Below are 25,210 nucleotides of genomic sequence, written 5' to 3' on the forward strand. Positions count from 1 at the left end.
TATTTTTTTCAGTCAAGTGATTCGAGATAATTGTGATATGATTAAACAATCTTTTGCAAGCGTTTTCTTCTGAACTTTTTTTAATGTGTCCTCATGACAAGATCGTTATCGAACTGGTCAACTTTCGTAGATATATTCGACTACGTTGCACGGAAAATGTGCTTTTTGGCAATACTTGATCGAAAGATAGTGACATGCTTCTGTAAGTTTAAGTGTTTGTAACTGTAGCTCTTATTCTTTGGAACTATAGTTGTTACTGCATAAACGTAAGGCCCTCATTCATTTGGACTTAGTACGAAATCAAAGTTATACTATCAAAGTTCATCTGTACGGATAGGATTTACACCCGTATGGATAAGAGTTCTGCCACACGGATAAGTTATATCCGTACGGATGAAGAATGCATCCGTACGAATACATCTGCAGACTCTATAAATAGAGGATTTCGGGTTCATTGTCAAGGTTACGAACCCTAACACCTCTTAGCCGATTCCAGTCGTTCATTAGCAAACCCTAATCGTTCCAAGTAAGTTCTTAAGGTAAATCAATGTAATAATCAAGTGTTTTCGACAAAAAACACTATATCGAGGATTCCGCACTCGATATAGCATTAAACGATTGTTTAATTCTGTTTAAACGATCCTACAATAGTTTAAAAATCAATCATGTGAGTAACAATAACAGAAAATCAAAAAGTTTGATATCATTTACTTATAAAAACTCAACCATTCGCAGTGGAAAGGGCGTAAAATTAGGTCTATAAGAGCAACAAAATTATGAGTGGATTAAATCTATAAGTTACTGAATAGCTTAGGGAACACATTGGTAGTTGGTAGTTTATATAATAGAATTAGGATTAGTATAAAGAAAACAATCAAGATTATAGTCTAAAATCAGATAGAGTGTTTACACACTCCTGAATTTCTTACTTCTATAATTCCCTAATAATTTGCCGCTTGATTGATGTTTAATATATATCATACTTTTAGGGAAGATGACTGAATTATTAAAAAAATAAAAATGATGACATAAACTTGACCAAGTAAAACACTTGTTTGTTTGTGAGTTTTTGTAAGCCTGACTTTAATGTTTAGACAATTGTATCTTCTGCATCAAACATTAGACTTTACACTTACACTATTCAATATATAATGTAAATTCATTAGCCTTTATGGAAAAAAAACCTTTACGATAATTAGCAAAATACAGTTAAAACTACTTAATTATGGGGATTCTAAGCTTCTGTTTCTTGATATTGTCTATGCATAAACTTGTTGAAGCTCAAACAACCACTGAACCAAGAGAAGGTCTGTGTGTACGAACTTTTTGACTATTAGCACATCTAAAAAGCTTCCGTTTCTTAATATCTGCACACCTTTATTTATTATTTTTTTTTATTATTTTTGCGTGTTATGATGGTAGTGGCTGCTATCAACAAGCTGATAGATTACTGGAATCTGAGGCCGAAGCTGAACTTGACCACCGACCCATGCACACCGGGTGCACCATGGGCTGCAGAGACTGCGAACCCAAAAATTGTTTGTGATTGTCCCGCCAATATCTGTCATATAACTCATTTGTCAGTTCCTGATTTTATATTATTCTGATAATAAATGAGCTTTTTACTAAAAGATTAATACTTTTAATTTTGTTTTCAGGAAGATATATGCTTTGGACATTTCCGGTGAACTTCCACCAGAACTTTTTCAACTAACTGAGCTTATGGACTTGTGAGAAAATGTTACTCCATTAGAATTCGTATAAAAGTTTTAAACATTACTTTGTTTGAATTAAATTAAACTGCTACTAACTTCAATTTGTGAATTCATATAATTTTCTGAGTGTCAACTGGCTTTATTAGACCTAAAAAGTCAAACTATGTTTAACTTCAATTTGAATTGGTGCAGGAATCTTGGCCAGAACATACTGAGTGGCTCTATCCCTCCAGAAATCGGGAACCTGATCAATATGCAATATTTGTTAGTAAATATTAATATTCTTTTAATTTTTTCAGAATCCATAATTAAGCACGTCACTTAACGATTTAAAATTATAATCAACAGGAGTCTTGGCATTAATAATTTCAGCAGTTTCGTCCCTGTAGAGCTTGGCAATTTAACTAAGCTGAAATCTTTGTTAGTAAAATGCTAAATATATTTAATTCTAGATAATTCATATTTGTTGTCTTCTTAAATTATTACTACACTAACTAATGATAAATTGTTTCACTGTCATGCAGAAGCTTCAGTTCAAATAATTTCAATGGACGTTTGCCTGTTGATTTAGGGAAGTTGACTTCCTTAGAGCAATTGTAAGTATATCTTTTAAGCTACATATATCAGTTTTTTTTTTATATCTTTGTGTGTGTGTATATATGTATAAATCCGTAAATTGGTTTAGAGTTTTTATTTTATCTAAAATTTTGTTCGTTAATTAGGTACATAGACAGCAGTGGAGTTAGCGGCCCATTTCCTCAAGAATTCTCAAACTTGAAGTCCCTTCACACTCTGTAATTCAGTGCTTCCATTAACTTCTTTTGATATATTGAGCATGAAAACTTGTATATATATAGATATAGATATATTGATATTTTTTCTTTGACAGGTGGGCATCGGATAATGGTTTTACAGGAAAGCTTCCTGAGTTTTTTGGAACTTTTACAAATCTAACAACACTGTGCGTACAAATCCTCTGTCATATCTGGGGTGGTCAGGTTGGGTAACATATAAGAACACTCCGGGTCCAAATGGGCATTTATAACATGGCCCACTATCATTTTCGATCCAATTGTTTGTTTTATATATAATCAATTAATGCATAACATAATATGATAAAGACTAGTTTTTGTAAGTAGTAATCTAATGTTTTTCAAGAGTTATAGTAAATTTATAAAGTTTTAAGCATTTAAAGATAGCTTACACTTTGCATGACCCATTTCCATTGTTGTTTGTGTTGTTTAGGAGACTTGAAGGAACATCTCTTGAAGGCCCAATTCCCAGCAGTTATGCTGCTTTAACGAAACTAGAAGACCTGTAAGATTGTATTAATGATTCAGTAAACCCAGAGATATCTGAACGATTAATTTGCTCGTATGTTAAATAACTGAATCGTTTTTGATATATTTATGATGTATATATAGGAGAATTGGTGATCTGAGTAGTGAAGATTCAACACTTGATTTCTTGGTTAACTTGTCAAGCCTCTCAATTCTGTATTAATTTTTTCATATCTTATATTCAACGATTTATTCATTCTTTGGACGATCATATTTAGCTTTTCGATGAAGTAATTCTCATGCTTGCAAATAAAGTCTTATTTTTCTACCTTTTTTGCATCAACGAATGTTCGTTATTTTGACAAAGCAAAGTATGTTCGTCTAACAAGTCGATAACTCCTAATTTTCTACAAATTTTCATGATAACTTGAGTATTCTTTATAGCTCATTGAGAAGCGCTCGAGTAACCGGCGAAATTCCATCACAAATTGGCACGTTTGCAAATTTACAAACTCTGTAAGTTTCCTTTTATACATACTCTTTTTCTGTCTGCACACAGGACTATATGCCATGATATGAATGTTGTAATAATTGAGGTGGCAAAGTGGATGGTTCGGGCTGGTTGGGTAACGATTCAACTGGATTCATGTCAAAATGGGTAATATGTGTCACAAATCCAATTAAAGATGTTTTTTTTTAGGAGATAAACCAGACCCAGAACAAATCAGTCGAAATTTCCATCTCTACGTACGATCATAACCTTGTCTTTAAATTCTTGATTTTGAAAATACTTGAAGGGACTTGAGCTTCAACAAATTAACAGGGAGCATACCGAACTCTTTCCAAGACTCTCAATCGTTGCATTTCTTGTAAGTCTTTCAAACTCTTTCACAGTTTCTGATTAAAGCATAAAAAATCCTAACTTTAAACTAATATATATAATATATAATATATATTATATGATATGATTTTTACAGGTATCTTGGAAGCAATAGCTTAAACGGGCAGATCCCATCAAATATAATAACTCCACAGCTTCGGGCATTGTATGTTTTTCAAATTGTTTCTTATTTCAAGCCTTTGTTTACTTCCATTTATTTATTTACAGTATTTAATTCTTCATGATCTTGAAATAATGTAACAGAGACGTCTCCTTTAATTCCATCACCGGAAATTTGCCTGCAAATTTTGCCAAGATTGGGCGATCATTGTGAGTTTAACGACATTACAGCCTTAACTATTTTCAATAACAATTAAAAAGCAAAAAGCAAAAAATATAAGTTAGTTTTTGTACAGGAATGTTGTAGGAACTTTTATAAATGGAGATGGCGTACTAGACAGGTAAATAACCTCTTACATATCATATCTTTTATTTATATATATGAAATTTCTTATGTCAAAAAGCCTAAAATATAAATTAAAACATGGTGCAGGAAGGCTTCTGAGATATCTAGTTGCATGATAAGCAATAAGCAGTGTACAAATAAGGTTCCAGTCAGTAAGTTCTAATTAACTTGATTAAATTTTCATTAAAAGTCAAAAAATAATCAACCTTAATTGTTAGTTCCCAAGTTAAAGATCGGTTGGTTTGACTTCAAGACTTTGACTTTTTGTAGATTCGTTTGCTGTCAAGTGTGGTGGCCCGCAACAAGTGTCTTCGTTTGGTGTTAAATATGATGATGATTCAGAAACTCTCGGGGCTTCATCAGTATACGCAAGTTCGAACAATAATTGGGCTGTAAGCAACACAGGGAGTTTCATATCGAACCCAAATGGGCCCCAATATACGACACAGACCGCTTCTCAGATCATAGGTACTTTAGACTCTGAGTTATATCAAACTGCAAGAATTTCACCAAATTCGTTAAGGTATTACGGGCTAGGCTTGAGAAACGGAAGGTATAATGTTGAATTACATTTTTCTGAGATACAAATGGATGATTCTGAGTCATGGAAAGGGCTTGGAAGACGCTTATTCGACATTTATATTCAGGTACATAAATGACAAATATATTTTACTATTTTAGTATGGGTCGAAACAAAATAGGTTTTGATCATACAAAAAAAATAGATCAACCTGGCCCAAAATAGCTTGTCCAAAAAGTTAAGCTTTATTACATATGTTATAATATTATAATTATTACACTACTATAAATTTTCAATATGGAAAGTTTTACACTTTATAATTACACTTCAGGGTGACTTTTGACCCATTTCACTTTTTTTTGCTATTAATGCTATATGAATTGAACCAAAATAGGTACTAGAAGAAATCTTTCATTTTTGAACTATTTGAATACCAATTGCATATGTGATATGTTCATATCTAATTCTATCATTTTATGATATTGTATCTATGGTATTTTACATAAATGGAATGCATAATGTATTAATGTTGAAAAATGGATTGCATTTTGAAAGGGTGAAAGAGTTGTTCAAGATTTCAACATAAAGGCAGAAGCACGCGGATCAAAAAGAGCGCTGATGAAATCGATTGAAGCGAATGTAACAAATACTATAATTGACATTCATTTGATGTGGGCGGGAAAAGGTACTTGCTGCATACCGGTTCAAAGCACATTTGGTCCTTTGATCTCGGCTATATATGTTACTCAAGGTTAGTTCCCTTGTCATTTATCAGTATAGGAGCCTAAAAATAATTAAATCTAAAAAGTTGGCTAATTGATTGAGCTTTTTCTAAAGTTTTTATACTTCCACATCATCTTGCACTTATTTTTGTGTATTCTAAAGCTTTAGCGATGATATTTCCACCACACTTTTTGATAAATCACACACATGTATTAATTAGTTGTACAGTACAACCTCTTAATGCATGTGTGTGGTGGATGCATCGAAAATTGTGGTAGATTTATCAGTAGCCTTTTACCAAAGGATCTTATAAAGTATGATTTTCTGATCGACAATATAATCTTGTTGGATTTTACTAGTATCTCCACTTATCGGTTCTTCGAATAACAAGAAGAAAGTAGGACGAATTGTTGGAATAACGCTTGGAGGTGTAGCCGTGTTGTTCATAGCAACGTCTGTTGTTTACTTGTGGTGGGTCAGGAAAAAAAGGGATCATGTTCGTATCAATTCAGACTCACCAAAGAAAAGCCTAACTTCAGCCTAACTAGGTTGTTTTGCCTTTTCATCAAAGTTTGTAAACTTTCACTACATCATGTGCTACACACAAAAAAAAGCAGTTTCAATTCATCCTTTTAGTGTAAGTTTCATTAGGTAAATACAACAACAACAACAATACCCAATCCCACCAATGTGGGGTATGGGTTTCATTAGGTAAATCTAGTTACATTATGTCAACTTTGTGTCTCTTTTGTAGTAATATTGGGAACTTACGTGTAATGTGTATATCTACTTTCAGTTCAATAAAGTTATGGCAAAGTAATTAACTTTTTATAGGTTGTGTGGATTTCAGATGAGGTTGTATTTATAAAAAATATGTATTAAGTTTCTAGAATGATGGTAGTGATTAATATCTGAAGCATCTTAAATTAAGATATAAATTTTACATTTAAAATACCATGAGAAAACATGACCAATTTTATATATAGTTGTAAAAGTTGTATTTTTCTTATGCTTAGCTGGATTATGAACTTGATAATATTATAACTCCACACGGGTCACGCGTTCCCCGGCTTTTAATTGAAAGGGTGTATAAAAGAGTAAATGAGATGCTATTGATCTAAAGTAATTTTATGAGGCAAACCTATTATACATAAGAGCTCACGGTGTCAAGGTCAAGGTCAGTTTCTCCGTCATTTTCGACATCGACGGCGACTATACCTATCAGGACTCATACATTAAAAATTGAGTCCATCAAATCAATCATTTGAGTCCATTGACCTTTGATAAAACAACGGGAATGAGTCTAATATGGACCTGTGTTTAGTTAATTGATATATTAAAGAGGTTCCAATGGAGAAGTTTCTCCACCTTAGTCATGGGGTGTCACATCAGCGTCACCTCAGCACTTCCTTCCAGGACTAACCCAGGACTAAACACTCCCGACAGTTACACCTTTCTTCCTTATTTTTTAATTATTTTTTATTTTTAAAAACAATATTTATTTAAATAACACTAATCTTTTATTAAAAATTAAAAACATTACAATACTTGAAATTAAAAATTACAAAAGAAAAAATACATTTAAAAAAAAATTACATTAGAAATAAAAACTAGTCTTCGCCTTCTTCTTGAACTTGGACTTCTTCTTCGTCATCGGGAATGTGTGAAGGTCCTGCCTCGGCTTGATTGTTTGATTAATTGTCTGATCATGTCGAGTTCGATAATTACGTGGAAGATTATACACGTGTTCTACAAACATATCTCGTAGTAGTCGATGAATGTTAACATCTCTTAATTCTGCGTCCATCCGCATATGTTGTTCGACTCTTTCTTGGAATGTTCCTCGTGCACGTCGTATCGGACGATAATTCTCCTCGAGTCCACAAAATGAACGACCGTTGTCCTCGGTTCACATATACGAAGAAATAAAGATTTGCTCATTTGGTACCTTTTACGAAAAACATCTCTCGGGAAAGTTGGATTGTCGGAAAAATAATCATTATATAAAGCTTTTGTACGGCCTTCGCGATCCCTATATAGATACCTTCGAGGTGCTCTTGGTACGGGGACAACTTCTTCATCGTCACTTAACTCATCCAACGCATCAAGTAATTCAAGTGCGCGAGTATTGTTTTGATTAGTCGTATGTGTGATCGTTAACAAAACGTTTAGCTCGGGATCGAAATTTGTGTTATTTGGATTCATTTTGATGATGATAAAAATAAATATAAAGAGTGAAAGTGATAAAAAGGAAGAAATGGAGAGAAAATGAAGTGAAATTGTGTGTTTAAAGTGTATAAAATGAGGTGTTTATATAGAGTGTAAAAAATAAAAAAAAATTAAATAAATATATCCGTTGCCATAGCCGTTACACTTTTTTTTTTCCTTCTAACGGTCAGTTTTTTTAGTTTTGTTTAATTTTACAACAAAAACATCCGTCCACAAATGTGATTAAAAAGGACGAGCTGGAGAACGATTAGGTGGGCGAGTACCTGGGCGGCCCCCTGGGCAGCTTGCTGCCATCGGCGCCCAGGAGGGCGGATCGCTGGGCCACCCCCAGGACATTGCCGTTGGGAGCTCTCTTAGAAGGTTTATCTAAACTCGTTGAAACTCATTTCCAACTCATTTCAGTAAAAAAATTAAAAAATGAAAAAAAATAATAAACTAAAAAATAAAAAATATCAAAAATTTTAGTCGTAGGGTCAAATCCTACTTAGGATTATTTGAAAATAACCAAATTAGTATATAGGAATACAAGTCAAATTAAACGAATGTGATTTGACGATTATGTTCTATATTATGATTTATGAGTTTGATTGAAAGATATAACAAAAGGCAATTAAACAAAAGTATTAAAGTAGGCGAGAATAAATTAATTATAATTATAAATATATTCAATAGAAAGTATGATTTTACTATTCTTAACATTATTATATTACTAAAATTCACTTTTTTACAAATAATCCTCAACTTTGATTAAAATACAAATCGACCCCCGAAACTATGAATTCACTATTCCTAACATTATTATATTACCAAAATCCACTTATTAAAAATAACCACTCAACTTTGCTCAAAATACAAATCGAATGACCCACAACTTTGGTCAAAATACAAATCGGCCCCCCAACCAAAAAATTTCAAAAAAAAAAAAAAAAAAAACTTATGGAACATATCTTCTTGCTCGCCGCGAGTTAAATTTCCCGAACAATACCGTTGAACTCGAAATAATTTTACGAACACAACAAAACTCACTACTCACAAAACGGATGCCTTTTAAAAAATGCCAAATGGTTTGGGTCACCTTTCATACACATTGTTTTTTTCTCAAACACTTGATTTTCCATTAGGGCTTGCTTTAGAGTTCCGCTGCGAAGCGCGGGCTCCTTAACTTGTTAAGATCATTCTAAACCACCGGAAAGTAGTCGATCATCAAAAGATAATAATTTTGATGGTAAATTTGGTGATACTTTATGTTTAATATAAGCTTTTATATCATGTTGAATAATGTAAATTAATAAGGTAGATTAAACATATTATTAACCAACTATTAACGTCGTTAAGAGAGGTGATCATCTCACACTATTTTTTTAATCCATGCACCTAATTATCTATTTTACTCTTATTATATTTATACTTATAATAATAATATAAGCTCAACTCCCTAAATTATTTTAGAAACATAACTGTAAATTTATGAGATAAATATAAACGAGTCAAAAAGTGAAGGATCATCTCCTCATGTTAATAACGAGTATAATATACGGAGTATTTTAAATAAATAAACAGCGTAAAGGAAACGTGGTGTTACTAAAATTAACGTCCATAGCCAACCTACACAAACCAATTTCCGACACCGCGCGATTCTCTCTCTCTCTCTAGATCTCTCACCAATTCAACCAATCCCAGCTCCCCCTTACCCTGTTGTTTCTCAGCACAAAATCCAGCTACAAAAATATATATAGATCGATACACATAAATACACCTTCACTCTGTGTATACATCTCAACTTCAGATCTATTATTTTTTCATCAATCTATTCAACTCCATAGATCTGTTATTCCTGTTGCTCATCATTAACGGTAAGTTCATATTAAACAATACTTCATTTAAATATTCAGAGTACATTAGCTATTTCAATTCAGATCTAGCATAAATACTTTATGCGTCTGTAAATTACTCCTTAATTGTTTCAGTTTATTTATTTATTATTTTGCTTTTTTACTCGTATTGTTTACGGAATTCTGTTTTAAGATATAGTTAAGTTATAATTTTTTAGATTTGTTAATGCGTTTAAAATCTGAATATTTGCTCTCGAATTTATAATATAATAACTTATTAGATCTAGTATTGTGTAGACGACTTAATAAAGATATTAGAATCGTTCTAGACTTGATCAAATTGCTGAAAACAATAGAGCAAGTGTCAATTAAATAACGGGTCGTATCGGGGTCGAATGAATCAAACCTAGGCAATATGCTAGATTAGAACGACTCTTAGAGGTGTTATTCGGTGGGTGTTTGGGTTTGGGAACAATTGAAATGAGTGAATACGGATTAGGGTATATACAATGAAGGCACAAACTCGTATATATACTGTCCCACAGACACAGTCGGTTGAGTGAGTTGACAGTTTAACTATTGTTATAAAACATTAACTCACATACACATATAAGTTCAATAGTCACAGTTACAATATTAATCGTTACTACATGACTGAATTTAATTAAAGATGTTCTTCGAACTAGGGATTACAAATATGCACCAACATATTGTGTAGTTAGTCTGGGGTGAATTTTAGAAATAGGTAAATATCATATTGTAGAATTGTAAGATTTAAATACTCAATGATCTTTGGTTCCCTATTTTGAGCTTTTTTGAAGTTTGTTCCATTTTGGCGACATTTTCTCGGAATTCAATGCAGTTTTTTTAAGTATTTATTTTTGGATCTGATTTTGATTTCTAGGGTTTGGGGAAAAGAAGAATTAAGGAAAATGGCACCATTTCGGAAGGCTATTGGAGCTGTGAAGGATCAAACAAGCATTGGGATAGCTAAGGTGGCTAGTAATATGGCACCAGAACTCGAAGTAGCTATTGTGAAAGCCACCAGTCACGACGATGATCCAGCAAGTGATAAGTATATACGCGAGATTTTGCAGCTTACATCGTACTCAAGAGGCTACGTGAGTGCTTGTGTACACGCAGTTTCAAAACGGTTGAGCAAGACTCGTGATTGGATCGTTGCATTGAAATGTTTAGTTCTTATCCATCGGTTGTTGAATGATGGTGACTCGATTTTTCAACAGGAGATTATGTACGCTACTAGAAGAGGAACTAGGTTGCTTAATATGTCTGATTTTCGTGATGAGCAACATTCGAATTCGTGGGATCATTCTACTTTTGTAAGGACTTATGGGTTCTACTTGGATCAAAGGCTGGATTTGATTGCTTATGAGAGGAAACAAAACGGAGATATGGAGAAATTTAGGGAAGATCGATGGAGATCACCGCAACATCGTGGATACGATTATGATTATAACGAATCCCGTGATGAAATTGGATATGGTAATATAAGGAAAACGAGATCTTCGGGTGATGTAAGGGAGGGATCTAGTGGGTCGTCGTCTCATGATAAGAAAGATGCTACTCCGTTAAGAGATATGAAACCCGAAAGGATATTTGGCAAAATGGGCCATTTACAGAAGTTATTGGATCGAGTGTTGTCGTGCAGGCCCACTGGTCTGGCTAGAAACAGTAGGATGGTGTTGGTTGCATTATACCCTATTGTGCAAGAAAGTTTCAAACTTTATGCCGATATATGTGAAGTTTTAGCTGTTTTGCTTGATCAATTTTTCGATATGGAACATCAAGATTGTGTGAAGGCGTTTGATGTTTATTCGAGTGCTGCAAAACAAATTGATGAATTGATAGGGTTTTATAACTGGTGTAAAGATATGGGTATTGCAAGATCATCTGAATACCCAGATGTTCAAAAAATTTCAGGAAGATTACTAGAAACGTTAGAGGAATTTGTTAAGGGTGGATCGAATGTTAAAAAAAGCCCAGAAAAAAAACCTGAAGTTATTAAAGAGGAAGAGCCCGTTGATATGAACGAAATAAAAGCCTTGCCGGCGCCTGAAACTCCACCGCCACCGCCGCCACCACCTGTCGTTGAGCCGCCGCCGCCGCCACCTAAACCGCTAGTGGACTTAAGAGAGGATTCGTTGACTGCTGATGATCAAGGAAATAGATTTGCTTTAGCATTGTTTGCGGGTCCCGCTGCAAACAAAGGGTGGGAAGCGTTTGGGTCAAATGGGGGGACCGAGGTGACATCAGCGTGGCAGAATCCGGCTGCCGAGACTGGAAAAGCCGATTGGGAACTTGCTCTGGTTGAAACTGCAAGTAATTTAGAGAAACAAAAGGCAGCAATGGGCGGTGGGCTTGACCCATTACTGTTAAACGGGATGTATGATCAAGGAATGGTTAGACAACATGTGAGTACAAGTCAGTTGACAGGTGGCAGTGCTAGTAGTGTTGCCCTGCCAGGTAAAAAGGGTACACCCGTGTTGGCACTGCCGGCTCCAGATGGGTCGGTTCAAGCTGTTGGGGGTGACCCGTTTACTGCTTCGTCAAGTGTACCACCACCAGCTTATGTTCAAATGGCAGATATTGAAAAGAAACAGCATTTACTTGTGCAAGAACAAATGGTTTGGCAACAATATGCTAGAGATGGAATGCAAGGTCAAGGTAGTTTGACCAAGATTAATGGTGGTGGATATATTGCACCGGGTCAACCACCCATGATGCCTTATGGTGTTGCGCCTGTAAACAGTTACTATAATCCTACTTATTAATTAATACTACGTGTTTGATGTGTATTTGTTGTTTTATTTATTTACTGTTCAGTTAATTCCTTTATGTTTGCATTTCCACTATTTCTTGTGCATTTTTGTTGTTACAATAGAACACTCAAGTCTATAATCATTATATCTTTGTAATTTTGTATCATTTTTGTACAATATCAAACTGCTATTTGCTTTGTCATACATGAGGATGACTAAATGGCAATGGAAATAACTTTTGTATTCTTTATGGGTACTTTGATATTGATATTGCTTTACTTTTTGTAAAAGAGAAGAGTAATAGCATTAGATGCTTGATTTCTTAGAGCCTAAGTATTCATTCCTTTATCAATTCCAGATGCATCTAAGGTTAAAAATGAACCATATTAATCATTTTGTTTTTTTTACAAGCAAACGGACACTTATTACACGGATATGATATGTAATCCACAAGCATAACCTCATGGTTGAAAGGGTCACCGGTCACCGCAGTTAGTGGCAGAAACACCAAGGGATAAGGGGGGCACTCGCCCTAGTGGATTTGCAATTTTCAGTATAAAATTTTTAGGTTTTTCGATTTTGTTCCTAATGGAATTTTTTTTTGCCCACAACTTTCATATTTTATCTCAAAACCTTCAAATTTTGCCCAAAAACCTTCATATTTTGCCCAAAAACCTCTATATTTTGCCAAAAATCTTCATATTTTTACCCAAAAAAGTTGCTATGTTTTTTTAAAAAAAAAAATCGCCCCGGGTGAAAAAATTTATGTTTTCGCTACCCGCGGTATTTTATTCTAAGATAATTAATTTGGACATTTCAAAACGGACAAAGACCCTTTGGTACAACTTTAACTACTATTAGACAATTAATTTAGGATTTTATTCAACGACAATTAATTTGAGATTTTATTCTAGGACAATTAATTTGGAATTTTATTCTAGGACAACTAATTTGGAACATTCCAAAAGAAATACTGATGAACAATATAAATGGGATTGATAGAGTATAATTGTATAAGTTTTGAAAATAATAGTACGGGCCTGTTTACTTTTTTTTCCATTAAGTTATGTTATCCATAAAGATGGTTATATGGATATAGACGTCAATATGGAATAATCTGCAAAATGATAAAATGATGTTTACTTTTATGATCGAATAAATTATCTGAATGATGTAAATGACAAATTTATCCCTTACTTGAATACCTATTGTTTCATTACTTTCTATTCAATATTTAAACTTAGGAAATTTTCCTAAAATTAATAATCAGTACCGTAATATTCAGTCGTAAACCAAATGAAAATCAATAATGCGAATACAATTTATTTGACAAATTAAACAGCTTTTACATGGTCGCAAATAAAAATAAATAATTATAAATTGAAAATAGTACCTCAATCATAAACGATACACACTTATAAACTGGAAATGGTAACTCAACCCTTCCATCAAATCACCGTCCCAAGTTACTCGGTTTTTTCATCTTCAATCTATCGAATAAGAGATTATAAAAATTATAGATTGTAAACTTTACTTCCGTTATCGTCATCTTGGATCTATCGTATTAGAAATTGTAGAAATTTTAAGAATGGAAAAAGGTCATTTCTGTCACACTTACCATTATCGACATCTCGGAAACAAAATACTTTGGGGGTTTGGGTATGTTTACTCCAACCATCGATTTGGTGATTCTTCAATTTGGGATTTAATTCAGAGAGAGAAGAAAAGGTAAAAGGAAGAGAGGGGTAATATAGGTAAAAGGTTGATTAAGAAAGAGTCATATCCGGACAAGTGCCATTTTTAAGTGACTCAAACAGCTTTCCATGAAGACATCTTATTTTTTTAAGCTTCAAGTAAACAAGTCATTTTGGTGACCGAATAAGCTCTCCAAAACACTCAGCCCATTAATGCCCAAGTAAACAGGCCCTTCATACAAATACATACAAATGTATAATCAAATTTTCATCAATGTATCAGAGAAAATTGTAAATTCGTTAAATTTTATGATCACTGTAAAAATAAACCATTTTAATATACTCGCGTTAGACATACATTAAGAACTTTTTCAAACGTTTTGTTGCAAGATGACTGATCGTGTTCCGTATGAAAATGATCGATCACATATGTAAAAAAAATACGTCACATAATATTTTGTATAAATATCTAATATAACGTATGTAATTAAACAATGTACATCCATGAACTTCCATTCAGTATTACAATAACCTTACCAGTGCAATGTGTGACACCTCATCTCATATATTTGGACAAAACAAAGATAAAAAACTTGCGCTTCGCTGCGGGGTCGTTTTGGTTGCTTAACGGTTAAATTATTTTGAACGTTAAGAAAATGATTAACGGTCGGTTAATTGAACATTTAAAAAAAATAAAGGAATAAAAAGGAAAGGAAATATAAAATATCGCACTTCACTGCAGTACGGTTTTAGTCGGTTAACAGTCGGTTTATTGAATGTTTAGATAAAGACGATTAACAATCTATTAATTGAACGTTAATAAAATAGGAATAAAAAAAAGGTGAAAAAAAGAAGTGAACGAAAAGTTTAAAAAATTAAAAGAAAAAAAGCTTTCAATAAAAAGCCTAACTACAAAATTACCTCAAAGTTGGGGGTAATTACCAATTTGTCATCATGAATAGTAATTTCTCTATCCCTTTTAGAATAAAGAAATACTATATAAATAGTTATATTATTATTATATTATTATATTATATTATATTATTATATTATTTATTTATTTATATTTATATTTATTATTATATTATATTATTATACCTACTACATGCTAAAATGCATGCCAAACTTCGTCGTTTCAATTCTATCGGATTGTTGTTTTGAGTTTGCGTTCACACTACAAGCTGTCCCTCTACTTCGGCTCAATTTACATAACGGCCCCTCAAGTTTATACTTTTTTAAGGGTAGAAATTGTAAATATATAATTTTATTAAAATAAAAGAAACAAATTTCACCCGATTTTTAACGGGCCCTATCTTCTCGCTCGGTCCGAGTTAAATTTTTCCGAGCCCACCGTTCAACTCGAAAAAATCATAAGAACCCAACGGGAGTAACTATACGCGAAACGGACATCGTTAAAAAAACACTAGATAACGGGTCTTATATTATCGCTCGGTGTGAGTTAAATTTTTCCGAGACAACCGTTTAACTCGAAATAATTTTACGAACACAACGCGACTAACTATACACGAAACGAACATCGTTAAAAAAACACTAAATATTTCGGGCTATATTACACACATATACATACATGTCAAACAAACAACCCAACATACTAGATATATTAGGTACCAAACAACGTATATCCAAATTCGACCGCGTCGAATACAACCGCAGCAACGCGCGGTCGAATTTTTTTCAAGTAAGTATCTATTTATATATAGAGATAGGTAACCTAACCCTTATATAATATTGGTGACTGGTGAGTACTAGAATAACTTATTATCACATATACAGTATTAATTATGAACATATTTTTACTGTTTACATGAATGAAGATGTCTTTTTCTTCTTTTTATTTATTACTCTATACTCTATTCTATTAGAGCAGTCCCAATGGTCTGTAGCGACCCGACCAAATCATGTTTGACGGCGCCGTCTACTTAGGTCCCGTTACGTGGTCATAAGTCTTTAAAACAACGTTTGACCTAAAGATATGTCGCATTCATTTCAAATGTAAAGATTGTTCAAAGTTTACAAGAATAGTTCCACCACAAGTTACGATACAAAGTTTTAAGTACAAATGAAACTTATGCGACACAATTTAAAAGTAGCCAAAAGACGCTCCATGTATGCATATATACTCGACATCCAATGCAAGTATCAAAATAATGAGCGGAAGCATGTATCATGTATCGTTCAAGGACCTGAGAAAAACATAGAAATCTGTCAACGAAAACGTTGGTGAAATCATAGGTTTAAGTAAGTAAGTACAAGTGAACCACAAGATTTGCAACCATGAGATAATAGTAATACATTCCAAAAGTTTGTTTCACGAGCACCCAATTATCAATGCTTAACATTCCTTCCATAGAACCCCATCACAATAGTGTTAGAACATACACTGTTTCTCGAAAATACATTTCATTCGTAAACGGTAGCGAACCGTTTGAATGAGGGTTTGTCAAACCCATATGGCCATATAACATAAGTTCTCGCTTACACCCGGCAAGTGTAACTAATGATAATCGAATTGAGGATTTTTGTTCAAACTCGTATGTAGAATGTTTGTTTTCCTGTACTTGTGTTCACTTAGTAAAAAGAAACGTTTATGTTTTTCTCATCCCAAATATAAGTGCAAAAGAGTAAAAGTGGGACTATGATCTCACCTTGAGTGTACGAGTAGTAAAGTACTTCAACAAGTAAACGTGTGCAAAGAACAATGCTAGTCTTGACCTAAACAAATAGGTTTGTATCAATAACGGTAAACACGATAGGTCAAAGATGTTCAATTAGTCCTATGGCTCGTTACGACTCAATAATGTAGCATGTGAATCAAGTTGTCATGTTTCATGCAAGATACAAGTATAAAAGCATGTTAGAACGATTGCACAACCATTTGGTTAAGTTTGATTAAAAGTCAACTTGGTCGGGTCAAAGTCAACGAAAAAGTCAACATGTTCGGGTCGGGTCCCGAACTATTTTTCTGAGGTTTTTAATCATATATGAGCATGTTAGAACAAGTTTCATGTGAATCGGAGGTCCATAGTATGCCAAGCATTTTTCGTAATTTGGACATGGTGGTCAGAACCTGACCACGGCTTATGTCGCGCCGCGGCATTGGCCGTGCGCTGGTACCTGGTCAGTCTCAATTGTTCAAGTCCCGAATCAAAACTCTTTCAAGCATAAATTACAAACCGCTAACACTTAGAACTCGCACCTTATATCGTTGGAAAGGTAATTTGACAAAGAACACAACTAAATACATTTCACCAACCAAAAACATTATTTGTAACAATCGGCTTTCCAAAATAAATGATCAATTAATACACACATTTAATACTCGAATTTGATAAGTGCACATTTATGATTCGGGCATTTAATGCATACATACAACACGCCGTTTTGTAGGTAATCGAGCATACAATACAACTAACTACTTACTAACAATAATTCATGGCATTCAATGCATCAACTATTCATTTCAAGCTTATCAAACCTTAACCCAAATTCACCAAAATCACTAATCAAGTTTATGGAGTTTTCCCAAGCAACCTACACATCAAATTGAAGCTAGTGATACTAGGAACACATTTAATACATGCATTTATAATATTTAACTACATTCAAACAACCAAATCACCAAATCAAACACACCAAAGTTCATACTCAAGCTAGTTACTTCAAATAACGAAATCGAGCATATAAATCATATATTCATGTTAGACTTGAGCCATAGACGCTAATTAACACTTTTATAAGTTAAAAACATCAAGAACACAAAATCTAGTGATTTTAGAAAGTTACCCAAATGTAATAAAATCGGTATGGACTCGAAGAGGAAGATGCAAGGATCACGAATTTGCAATTTGTTTTGTTGCTAGCTTCCTAATCCGAATTTAGATGATGAATTCTTGTTGGTGTTCTTGAGAGAAAAAGGGAGTAGAAGAAAGATGGAGATGTTGAAATGAGAGGAGGAGGTTGAAGGTTTGACTAGTTGACCTAGTCAAATCTTTGGCCTCTTGGCAAGTTTAGTCCCTCTAATTTGGATCGGGTGCGTGAATTACCTAAACGAGATAATTTAAAACGCGTATTAACGGGAGATGTTATAAACATATAACGGAGTTTAAATTAGTATAACGGAAAAGTAAATGGAAAAAGGCGGGATGTTACATTACCTACTCCTTAAAAGAAATTTCGTCCCGAAATTTAAGTAGGCGTAGTAGTCGTTGTTTCTTCCTCGAGATCTTGTGTTTCCGAATTCACGAATAGATGAGGATACTTCCTTTGCATTTGATCTTGCCTTTCCCAAGTAAACTCGGGTCCCCTTTTGGCGTTCCAACGGACTTTAACAATCGGGATTCGGCTTTGTTTCAATGTCTTGACGGAGGTGTCCACAATTTCAACCGGTTCCTCCACAAAATGAAGTTTGTCATCAATAGTAAGTTCCTCGAGAGGAATGACGATATCGGGTTCGGCAAGACACTTTTTCAAGTTAGATACATGGAAGGTAGGATGAACGGAGTTCAATTGAGGCGGAAGATCTAAACGATACGCAACGGTTCCAATACGCTCCAAGATTTCGAAAGGACCAATATACCTTGGATTCAGCTTCCCGCGTTTCCCAAAACGGATTACACCTTTCCAAGGCGCGACTTTTAACATTACTCGGTCACCGACTTGAAATTCAAGATCGTTGCGTCGTTTGTCGGTATAGCTCTTTTGACGACTTCGGGCCGTCCTAAGCCTATCTCGGATTTGAACGATTTTCTCGGTGGTTTCGTGAATGAGTTCGGGTCCGGTGATTTGTACGTCACCTACTTCGGCCCAACAAAGAGGTGAACGACATTTTCGGCCATATAGCGCTTCAAAAGGTGCGACTTTAATACTCGCGTGATAACTATTGTTGTAAGAGAACTCGGTGAGAGGTAAGTGCTTGTCCCAAGCTTTTCCGAAATCAACCACGCAAGCTCGTAACATATCCTCTAAGGTTTGAATTGTACGTTCGCTTTGTCCATCGGTTTGAGGATGATATGCGGTGCTCATGTCTAAACGCGTTCCCAATGCTTCTTGCAAAGTACGCCAAAATCTAGAAACGAAACGGCCATCTCGGTCGGAGATAATCGATAAAGGTACACCGTGTCGGGCTACGATCTCCTTAATGTAAAGTTGTGCAAGTTTCTCCATTTTGTCCGTTTCTTTCATGGCAAGGAAGTGTGCGGATTTGGTGAGACGGTCAACAATAACCCAAATGGTATCATAACCGCCCGTCGTTTTTGGTAGCTTGGTGATAAAATCCATCGTTATCCTTTCCCACTTCCATTACGGGATCTCGGGTTGTTGAAGTAGTCCGGACGGTCTTTGGTGTTCGCCTTTGACTTTGGAACATGTCAAACACTTGGAAACATAAGTAGCTACGTCCCTTTTGATGTTCGGCCACCAATATAGTTGTTTAAGGTCGTGGTACATCTTATTGGCACCGGGGTGAATCGAGTATCATGACTTATGGGCTTCATCTAAAATAAGGCTTCGTAGGTCCCCATAACTAGGCACCCAAATCCTTCCAGCGTAATATCGGAGTCCGGTCTCCCTAATTTCGAATCGAGAGACGAGAATGTTCAAGAGCTCGTGTGAAAGGTTTTCATCCTTGAGGGCCTCATCTTGGGCTACACGAATTTGACTATTGAGGTTGGTGTGAATGGTGATGTTTAAAGCTCGGACACGAAGAGGCACCGCTCTTTCTTTTCGACTTAAGGCATCGGCTACTACGTTTGCCTTCCCGGGATGGTAACGAAGCTCGCAATCGTAATCGTTCAAAGTTTCAATCCACCGTCGTTGTCTCATGTTTAGTTGCTTTTGATCGAAGATGTGTTGAAGGCTTTTGTGATCGGTGAAGATAGTACTCTTGGTTCCATAAAGATAGTGTCTCCACATTTTAAGTGCAAAGACAACGGCTCCAAGTTCAAGATCATGAGTCGTGTAATTCCGTTCATGAATTTTTAGTTGTCGAGAGGCATAAGCAATGACTTTCTTCCGCTGCATCAATACACACCCAAAACCATGTTTCGAGGCATCGCAATATACAACAAAATCATCATTGCCTTCGGGAAGTGACAAGATAGGAGCGGTGGTTAGCTTCGTTTTCAAGATTTGAAACGCGGATTCTTGCTCGGTCGCCCAAATGAATTTCTTTCTCTTGTGAGTTAATGCGGTTAGAGGACGTGCAACCAAAGAGAAGTTTGCGATGAATCTACGATAGTACCCGGCGAGACCCAAGAATTGACGAATGTGAGTAGGAGTAGTAGGAGTCTCCCATTTACTAATGGCTTCGATTTTCGTGGGATCGACTTTAATACCTTGATCACTTACAACATGACCAAGAAATTGAACTTCCTTCAACCAAAATTCACCCTTGGAGAATTTGGCATAAAGTCGTTCTTGTCTCAAGAGTTCAAGCACAAGTCGGAGATGTTGTTCGTGCTCTTCTTCATTTTTAGAATAGATCAATATGTCATCGATGAACACAATAACGAATTTATCGAGATACGGTTTGCACACGCGGTTCATAAGATCCATGAACACCGCCGGTGCGTTAGTGAGACCAAATGGCATGACGAGGAATTCATAACTACCATAACGAGTCCGGAAAGCGGTTTTGGAGACATCTTCCCCCTTAACCCTTAATTGATGATAACCCGAGCGGAGATCGATTTTCGAATATACACAAGACCCTTGTAGTTGATCAAAGAGGTCATCGCTGCGAGGAAGAGGATATCGGTTCTTAATCGTCAATTTATTTAGTTCTCGATAATCAATGCACATTCGTAGGGATCCGTCTTTCTTTTTAACAAACAAAATCGGAGCGCCCCAAGGTGAATGGCTAGGTTGGATAAAACCACGGTCAAGTAGTTCTTGGATTTGACTTTGCAATTCTTGCATTTCGGATGGAGCAAGTCTATATGGTGCACGTGCTACGGGTGCGGCTCCCGGAATAAGATCGATTTGGAATTCAACCGGTCGATGAGGTGGAAGACCCGGCAATTCATCGGGAAATACATCGGAAAAGTCACTAACAATTGGCACATCATCGATATGCTTCTCTTCAGACTCGACTTTCTTAACGTGGGCAAGGATCGCAAAACAACCCTTACGGAGTAGTTTTCTAACTTTAAGGCACGAAACGAGGTTGAGTCTGGTGCAACTCTTATCGCCATAAACAATCAAAGGTTCACCATTCTCGATAGGAATTCGGATTGCGTTAAGATCACAAAGGATGTGAGATTTCGTTTTGACTAACCAATTCATACCGATTATTACATCAAAGCTTCCTAGTTCCATGGGTATCAAGTCAATTTCAAATTCCTTACCCAAAATGTTTAACGTACACCCCCGGTAATATGTGTCGGCACTTAATAGTTTCCCGTTAGCCACTTCAATGGTATAAGTGGTATCTAATGGAAGAGGTGGAGTGCTAAAAGAATGAGTCAAAGTCTTGGATACAAAGCATTTATCGGCACCCGAATCGAATAAGCAAGAGACATAAGAATTGTTGAGAAGAAACGTACCCGTGACTAATTCATTATCATCTCGGGCTTCCTCGGTGTTGATGTTGAAAGCTCGGCCGCGCGTATTGGTGTTATCTTTCCTCTTCGGGCATGCATTTCTATAATGGCCCGTTTGGCCACATTCATAACAAGTGCCCGTGTTTGGTGCATTGGGCCACTTTCGAGCGACGGGAGTGGCACTTTTACAATCGTTGGCCTTATGACCAACTCCTTGGCACCGATGGCAAATTAACTTACTACATTTGCCATAGTGATGTTTGTTGCATTTGTTGCAAAGAGGTAGGTTCCCGGCATAACTCTTCTTGCCGTCGGAGGTGTAAGGCTTCTTAGCAAAGTTGTTGTTGTTTGATTGGGAGGGTTCCCACTTTCTTTTGTTGCCGCCCGATTTATCCTCGGCCTTAGGTGCCGGAACTACGATTTCGTCAACCGTTTCTATCAATTTGCGGGCCATGTTCAAAGCTTCTTGATGATTAGTGGATTTGGATGACATTACTCCGTGTTTGATACTCTTTGGAAGACCATCCATGTAAAGTTCAACCCTTAAAGCTTCGGGGTTCACAAGATTTGGGCACATCAAGGCTAGTTCGGAAAATCGTTGATTATAAGCCTTGAGATCATTTCCGATCGCCTTTAAAGTCCTTAGCACTTGTTCGAGCCTTCGGGTTTCTTCACGAGGGAAATATTCGACAATCATCTTTTCCCTCAAGTCGGCCCAAGAGAGGGCGTGAGCTTCATCGGTACCCACCGATTGTACATAAGTATTCCACCATGTAAGAGCGACACCGGCGAAGGTGTGAGTGGAGTATTTGACCTTGTCTTGGTCCCGACAACCGCTTATGCTAAAGACGGCTTCCGTTTGCTCAAACCATCGGGTGAGCACGACCGGTCCCCCGATTCCATCAAAAGTGTGAGGTTTGCACCCCATGAAAGCTTTATAGGAGCATCCTTCGTTTGAGTTACCGGCTCCATTGTTGTTGTTGTTGTTGTTGTTGTTGTGGTTGTTATTATTATTGTTGTTGGATGAGTGACCGGCCATGGCCGCATCTACGGCGGTAGCTATCATCCGTTCGAGAGCTTGTTCGGGAGTTTCATTGCGGCGTACACGACGAGGAGCCATTGTTCCTTCAAGACACAAGAATATCATTGATTAGTATTCTCAATAATACTAACCGTGATATAGAAAAAAGATAAAGAGAAATTTTTCCTCGACTCGCCTTAAATTCTTTATGTCATAATGTCGGAACGTTCATATGAGTCACCGTAATATAATCCCGGAAATTATATTACCCTGATTCATATGTGCATTCGACATCATTTCATATAGTCAAGGTGGCGCGTCAATCAAATTAAACAACGTGAGAGTAAGATGAACTAAGAGTAGATATGAGTAGAAGCGTTCGAGTATAAATGTACAAGTAGTCAAGTAATTCCTACTTCAAGTCTATATGCCGGTTGTAGTCTAGACTCACCAATGTACCCTATGACTCGAGGTTGACACCAATGAACTCTAAATCCCTACAACCAACGCTCTGATACCATCTGTAGCGACCCGACCAAATCATGTTTGACGGCGCCGTCTACTTAGGTCCCGTTACGTGGTCATAAGTCTTTAAAACAACGTTTGACCTAAAGATATGTCGCATTCATTTCAAATGTAAAGATTGTTCAAATTTTACAAGAATAGTTCCACCACAAGTTACGATACAAAGTTTTAAGTACAAATGAAACTTATGCGACACAATTTAAAAGTAGCCAAAAGACGCTCCATGTATGCATATATACTCGACATCCAATGCAAGTATCAAAATAATGAGCGGAAGCATGTATCATGTATCGTTCAAGGACCTGAGAAAAACATAGAAATCTGTCAACGAAAACGTTGGTGAAATCATAGGTTTAAGTAAGTAAGTACAAGTGAACCACAAGATTTGCAACCATGAGATAATAGTAATACATTCCAAAAGTTTGTTTCACGAGCACCCAATTATCAATGCTTAACATTCCTTCCATAGAACCCCATCACAATAGTGTTAGAACATACACTGTTTCTCGAAAATACATTTCATTCGTAAACGGTAGCGAACCGTTTGAATGAGGGTTTGTCAAACCCATATGGCCATATAACATAAGTTCTCGCTTACACCCGGCAAGTGTAACTAATGATAATCGAATTGAGGATTTTTGTTCAAACTCGTATGTAGAATGTTTGTTTTCCTGTACTTGTGTTCACTTAGTAAAAAGAAATGTTTATGTTTTTCTCATCCCAAATATAAGTGCAAAAGAGTAAAAGTGGGACTATGATCTCACCTTGAGTGTACGAGTAGTAAAGTACTTCAACAAGTAAACGTGTGCAAAGAACAATGCTAGTCTTGACCTAAATAAATAGGTTTGTATCAATAACGGTAAACACGATAGGTCAAAGATGTTCAATTAGTCCTATGGCTCGTTACGACTCAATAATGTAGCATGTGAATCAAGTTGTCATGTTTCATGCAAGATACAAGTATAAAAGCATGTTAGAACGATTGCACAACCATTTGGTTAAGTTTGATTAAAAGTCAACTTGGTCGGGTCAAAGTCAACGAAAAAGTCAACATGTTCGGGTCGGGTCCCGAACTATTTTTCTGAGGTTTTTAATCATATATGAGCATGTTAGAACAAGTTTCATGTGAATCGGAGGTCCATAGTATGCCAAACATTTTTCGTAATTTGGACATGGTGGTCAGAACCTGACCACGGCTTATGTCGCGCCGCGACATAATCTGGCCGCGCCGCGGCATTGGCCGTGCGCTGGTACCTGGTCAGTCTCAATTGTTCAAGTCCCAAATCAAAACTCTTTCAAGCATAAATTACAAACCGCTAACACTTAGAACTCGCACCTTATATCGTTGGAAAGGTAATTTGACAAAGAACACAACTAAATACATTTCACCAACCAAAAACATTATTTGTAACAATCGGCTTTCCAAAATAAATGATCAATTAATACACACATTTAATACTCGAATTTGATAAGTTCACATTTATGATTCGGGCATTTAATGCATACATACAACACGCCGTTTTGTAGGTAATCGAGCATACAATACAACTAACTACTTACTAACAATAATTCATGGCATTCAATGCATCAACTATTCATTTCAAGCTTATCAAACCTTAACCCAAATTCACCAAAATCACTAATCAAGTTTATGGAGTTTTCCCAAGCAACCTACACATCAAATTGAAGCTAGTGATACTAGGAACACATTTAATACATGCATTTATAATATTTAACTACATTCAAACAACCAAATCACCAAATCAAACACACCAAAGTTCATACTCAAGCTAGTTACTTCAAATAACGAAATCGAGCATATAAATCATATATTCATGTTAGACTTGAGCCATAGATGCTAATTAACACTTTTATAAGTTAAAAACATCAAGAACACAAAATCTAGTGATTTTAGAAAGTTACCCAAATGTAATAAAATCGGTATGGACTCGAAGAGGAAGATGCAAGGATCACGAATTTGCAATT

At 35.8% G+C, this 25,210-nt stretch overlaps 2 protein-coding genes and 2 long non-coding RNA genes across 4 annotated transcripts in view; 3 read left to right on the top strand and 1 right to left on the bottom strand.

Moving 5' to 3' along the window:
• The first annotated feature begins 1,658 nt into the window (after window positions 1-1,658).
• On the top strand, window positions 1,659-2,135 carry LOC139864084 (uncharacterized). Its single transcript, XR_011764465.1, has 3 exons — window positions 1,659-1,730; window positions 1,908-1,979; window positions 2,064-2,135. It is a non-coding gene; the product is annotated as an uncharacterized lncRNA (long non-coding RNA).
• An 84-nt stretch (window positions 2,136-2,219) lies between these two features.
• On the top strand, window positions 2,220-6,410 carry LOC139888334 (probable LRR receptor-like serine/threonine-protein kinase At1g56130; the record flags this gene model as incomplete). Its single annotated transcript, XM_071871345.1, has 15 exons — window positions 2,220-2,311; window positions 2,438-2,509; window positions 2,605-2,676; window positions 2,961-3,032; window positions 3,140-3,211; window positions 3,440-3,511; window positions 3,793-3,864; window positions 3,973-4,041; window positions 4,140-4,205; window positions 4,292-4,336; window positions 4,429-4,493; window positions 4,612-4,988; window positions 5,417-5,612; window positions 5,944-6,235; window positions 6,296-6,410. Coding segments are annotated over 14 exons (1,527 nt in total), but the record flags the coding sequence as incomplete, so codon positions are not given.
• Window positions 6,411-9,457: 3,047 nt separating this feature from the next.
• On the top strand, window positions 9,458-12,582 carry LOC139864091 (putative clathrin assembly protein At2g25430). The gene is made up of 2 exons (XM_071852677.1): window positions 9,458-9,666; window positions 10,550-12,582. The coding sequence occupies exon 2, from the start codon at window positions 10,578-10,580 to the stop codon at window positions 12,435-12,437; it is 1,860 nt and encodes a 619-aa protein (XP_071708778.1). The 5' UTR covers window positions 9,458-9,666; window positions 10,550-10,577; the 3' UTR covers window positions 12,438-12,582.
• Window positions 12,583-13,713: 1,131 nt separating this feature from the next.
• LOC139864098 (uncharacterized) overlaps window positions 13,714-25,210 on the bottom strand; it is a 43,489-nt gene continuing 31,992 nt past the window's right edge. Inside the window, exon 4 of the long non-coding RNA XR_011764466.1 lies at window positions 13,714-14,351. This is a non-coding gene — a long non-coding RNA (uncharacterized lncRNA). The remainder of the gene's footprint in view (window positions 14,352-25,210) is intronic.

The sequence above is a fragment of the Rutidosis leptorrhynchoides genome, chromosome 1, assembly GCF_046630445.1.
Source record: "Rutidosis leptorrhynchoides isolate AG116_Rl617_1_P2 chromosome 1, CSIRO_AGI_Rlap_v1, whole genome shotgun sequence".
Taxonomy (NCBI): Eukaryota; Viridiplantae; Streptophyta; class Magnoliopsida; order Asterales; family Asteraceae; genus Rutidosis; species Rutidosis leptorrhynchoides.

Bases quoted from the DNA above. Each gene is read 5' to 3' on its own strand.
- LOC139864091 (XM_071852677.1), top strand. From the start codon at position 10,578: ATGGCACCATTTCGGAAGGCTATTGGAGCTGTGAAGGATCAAACAAGC.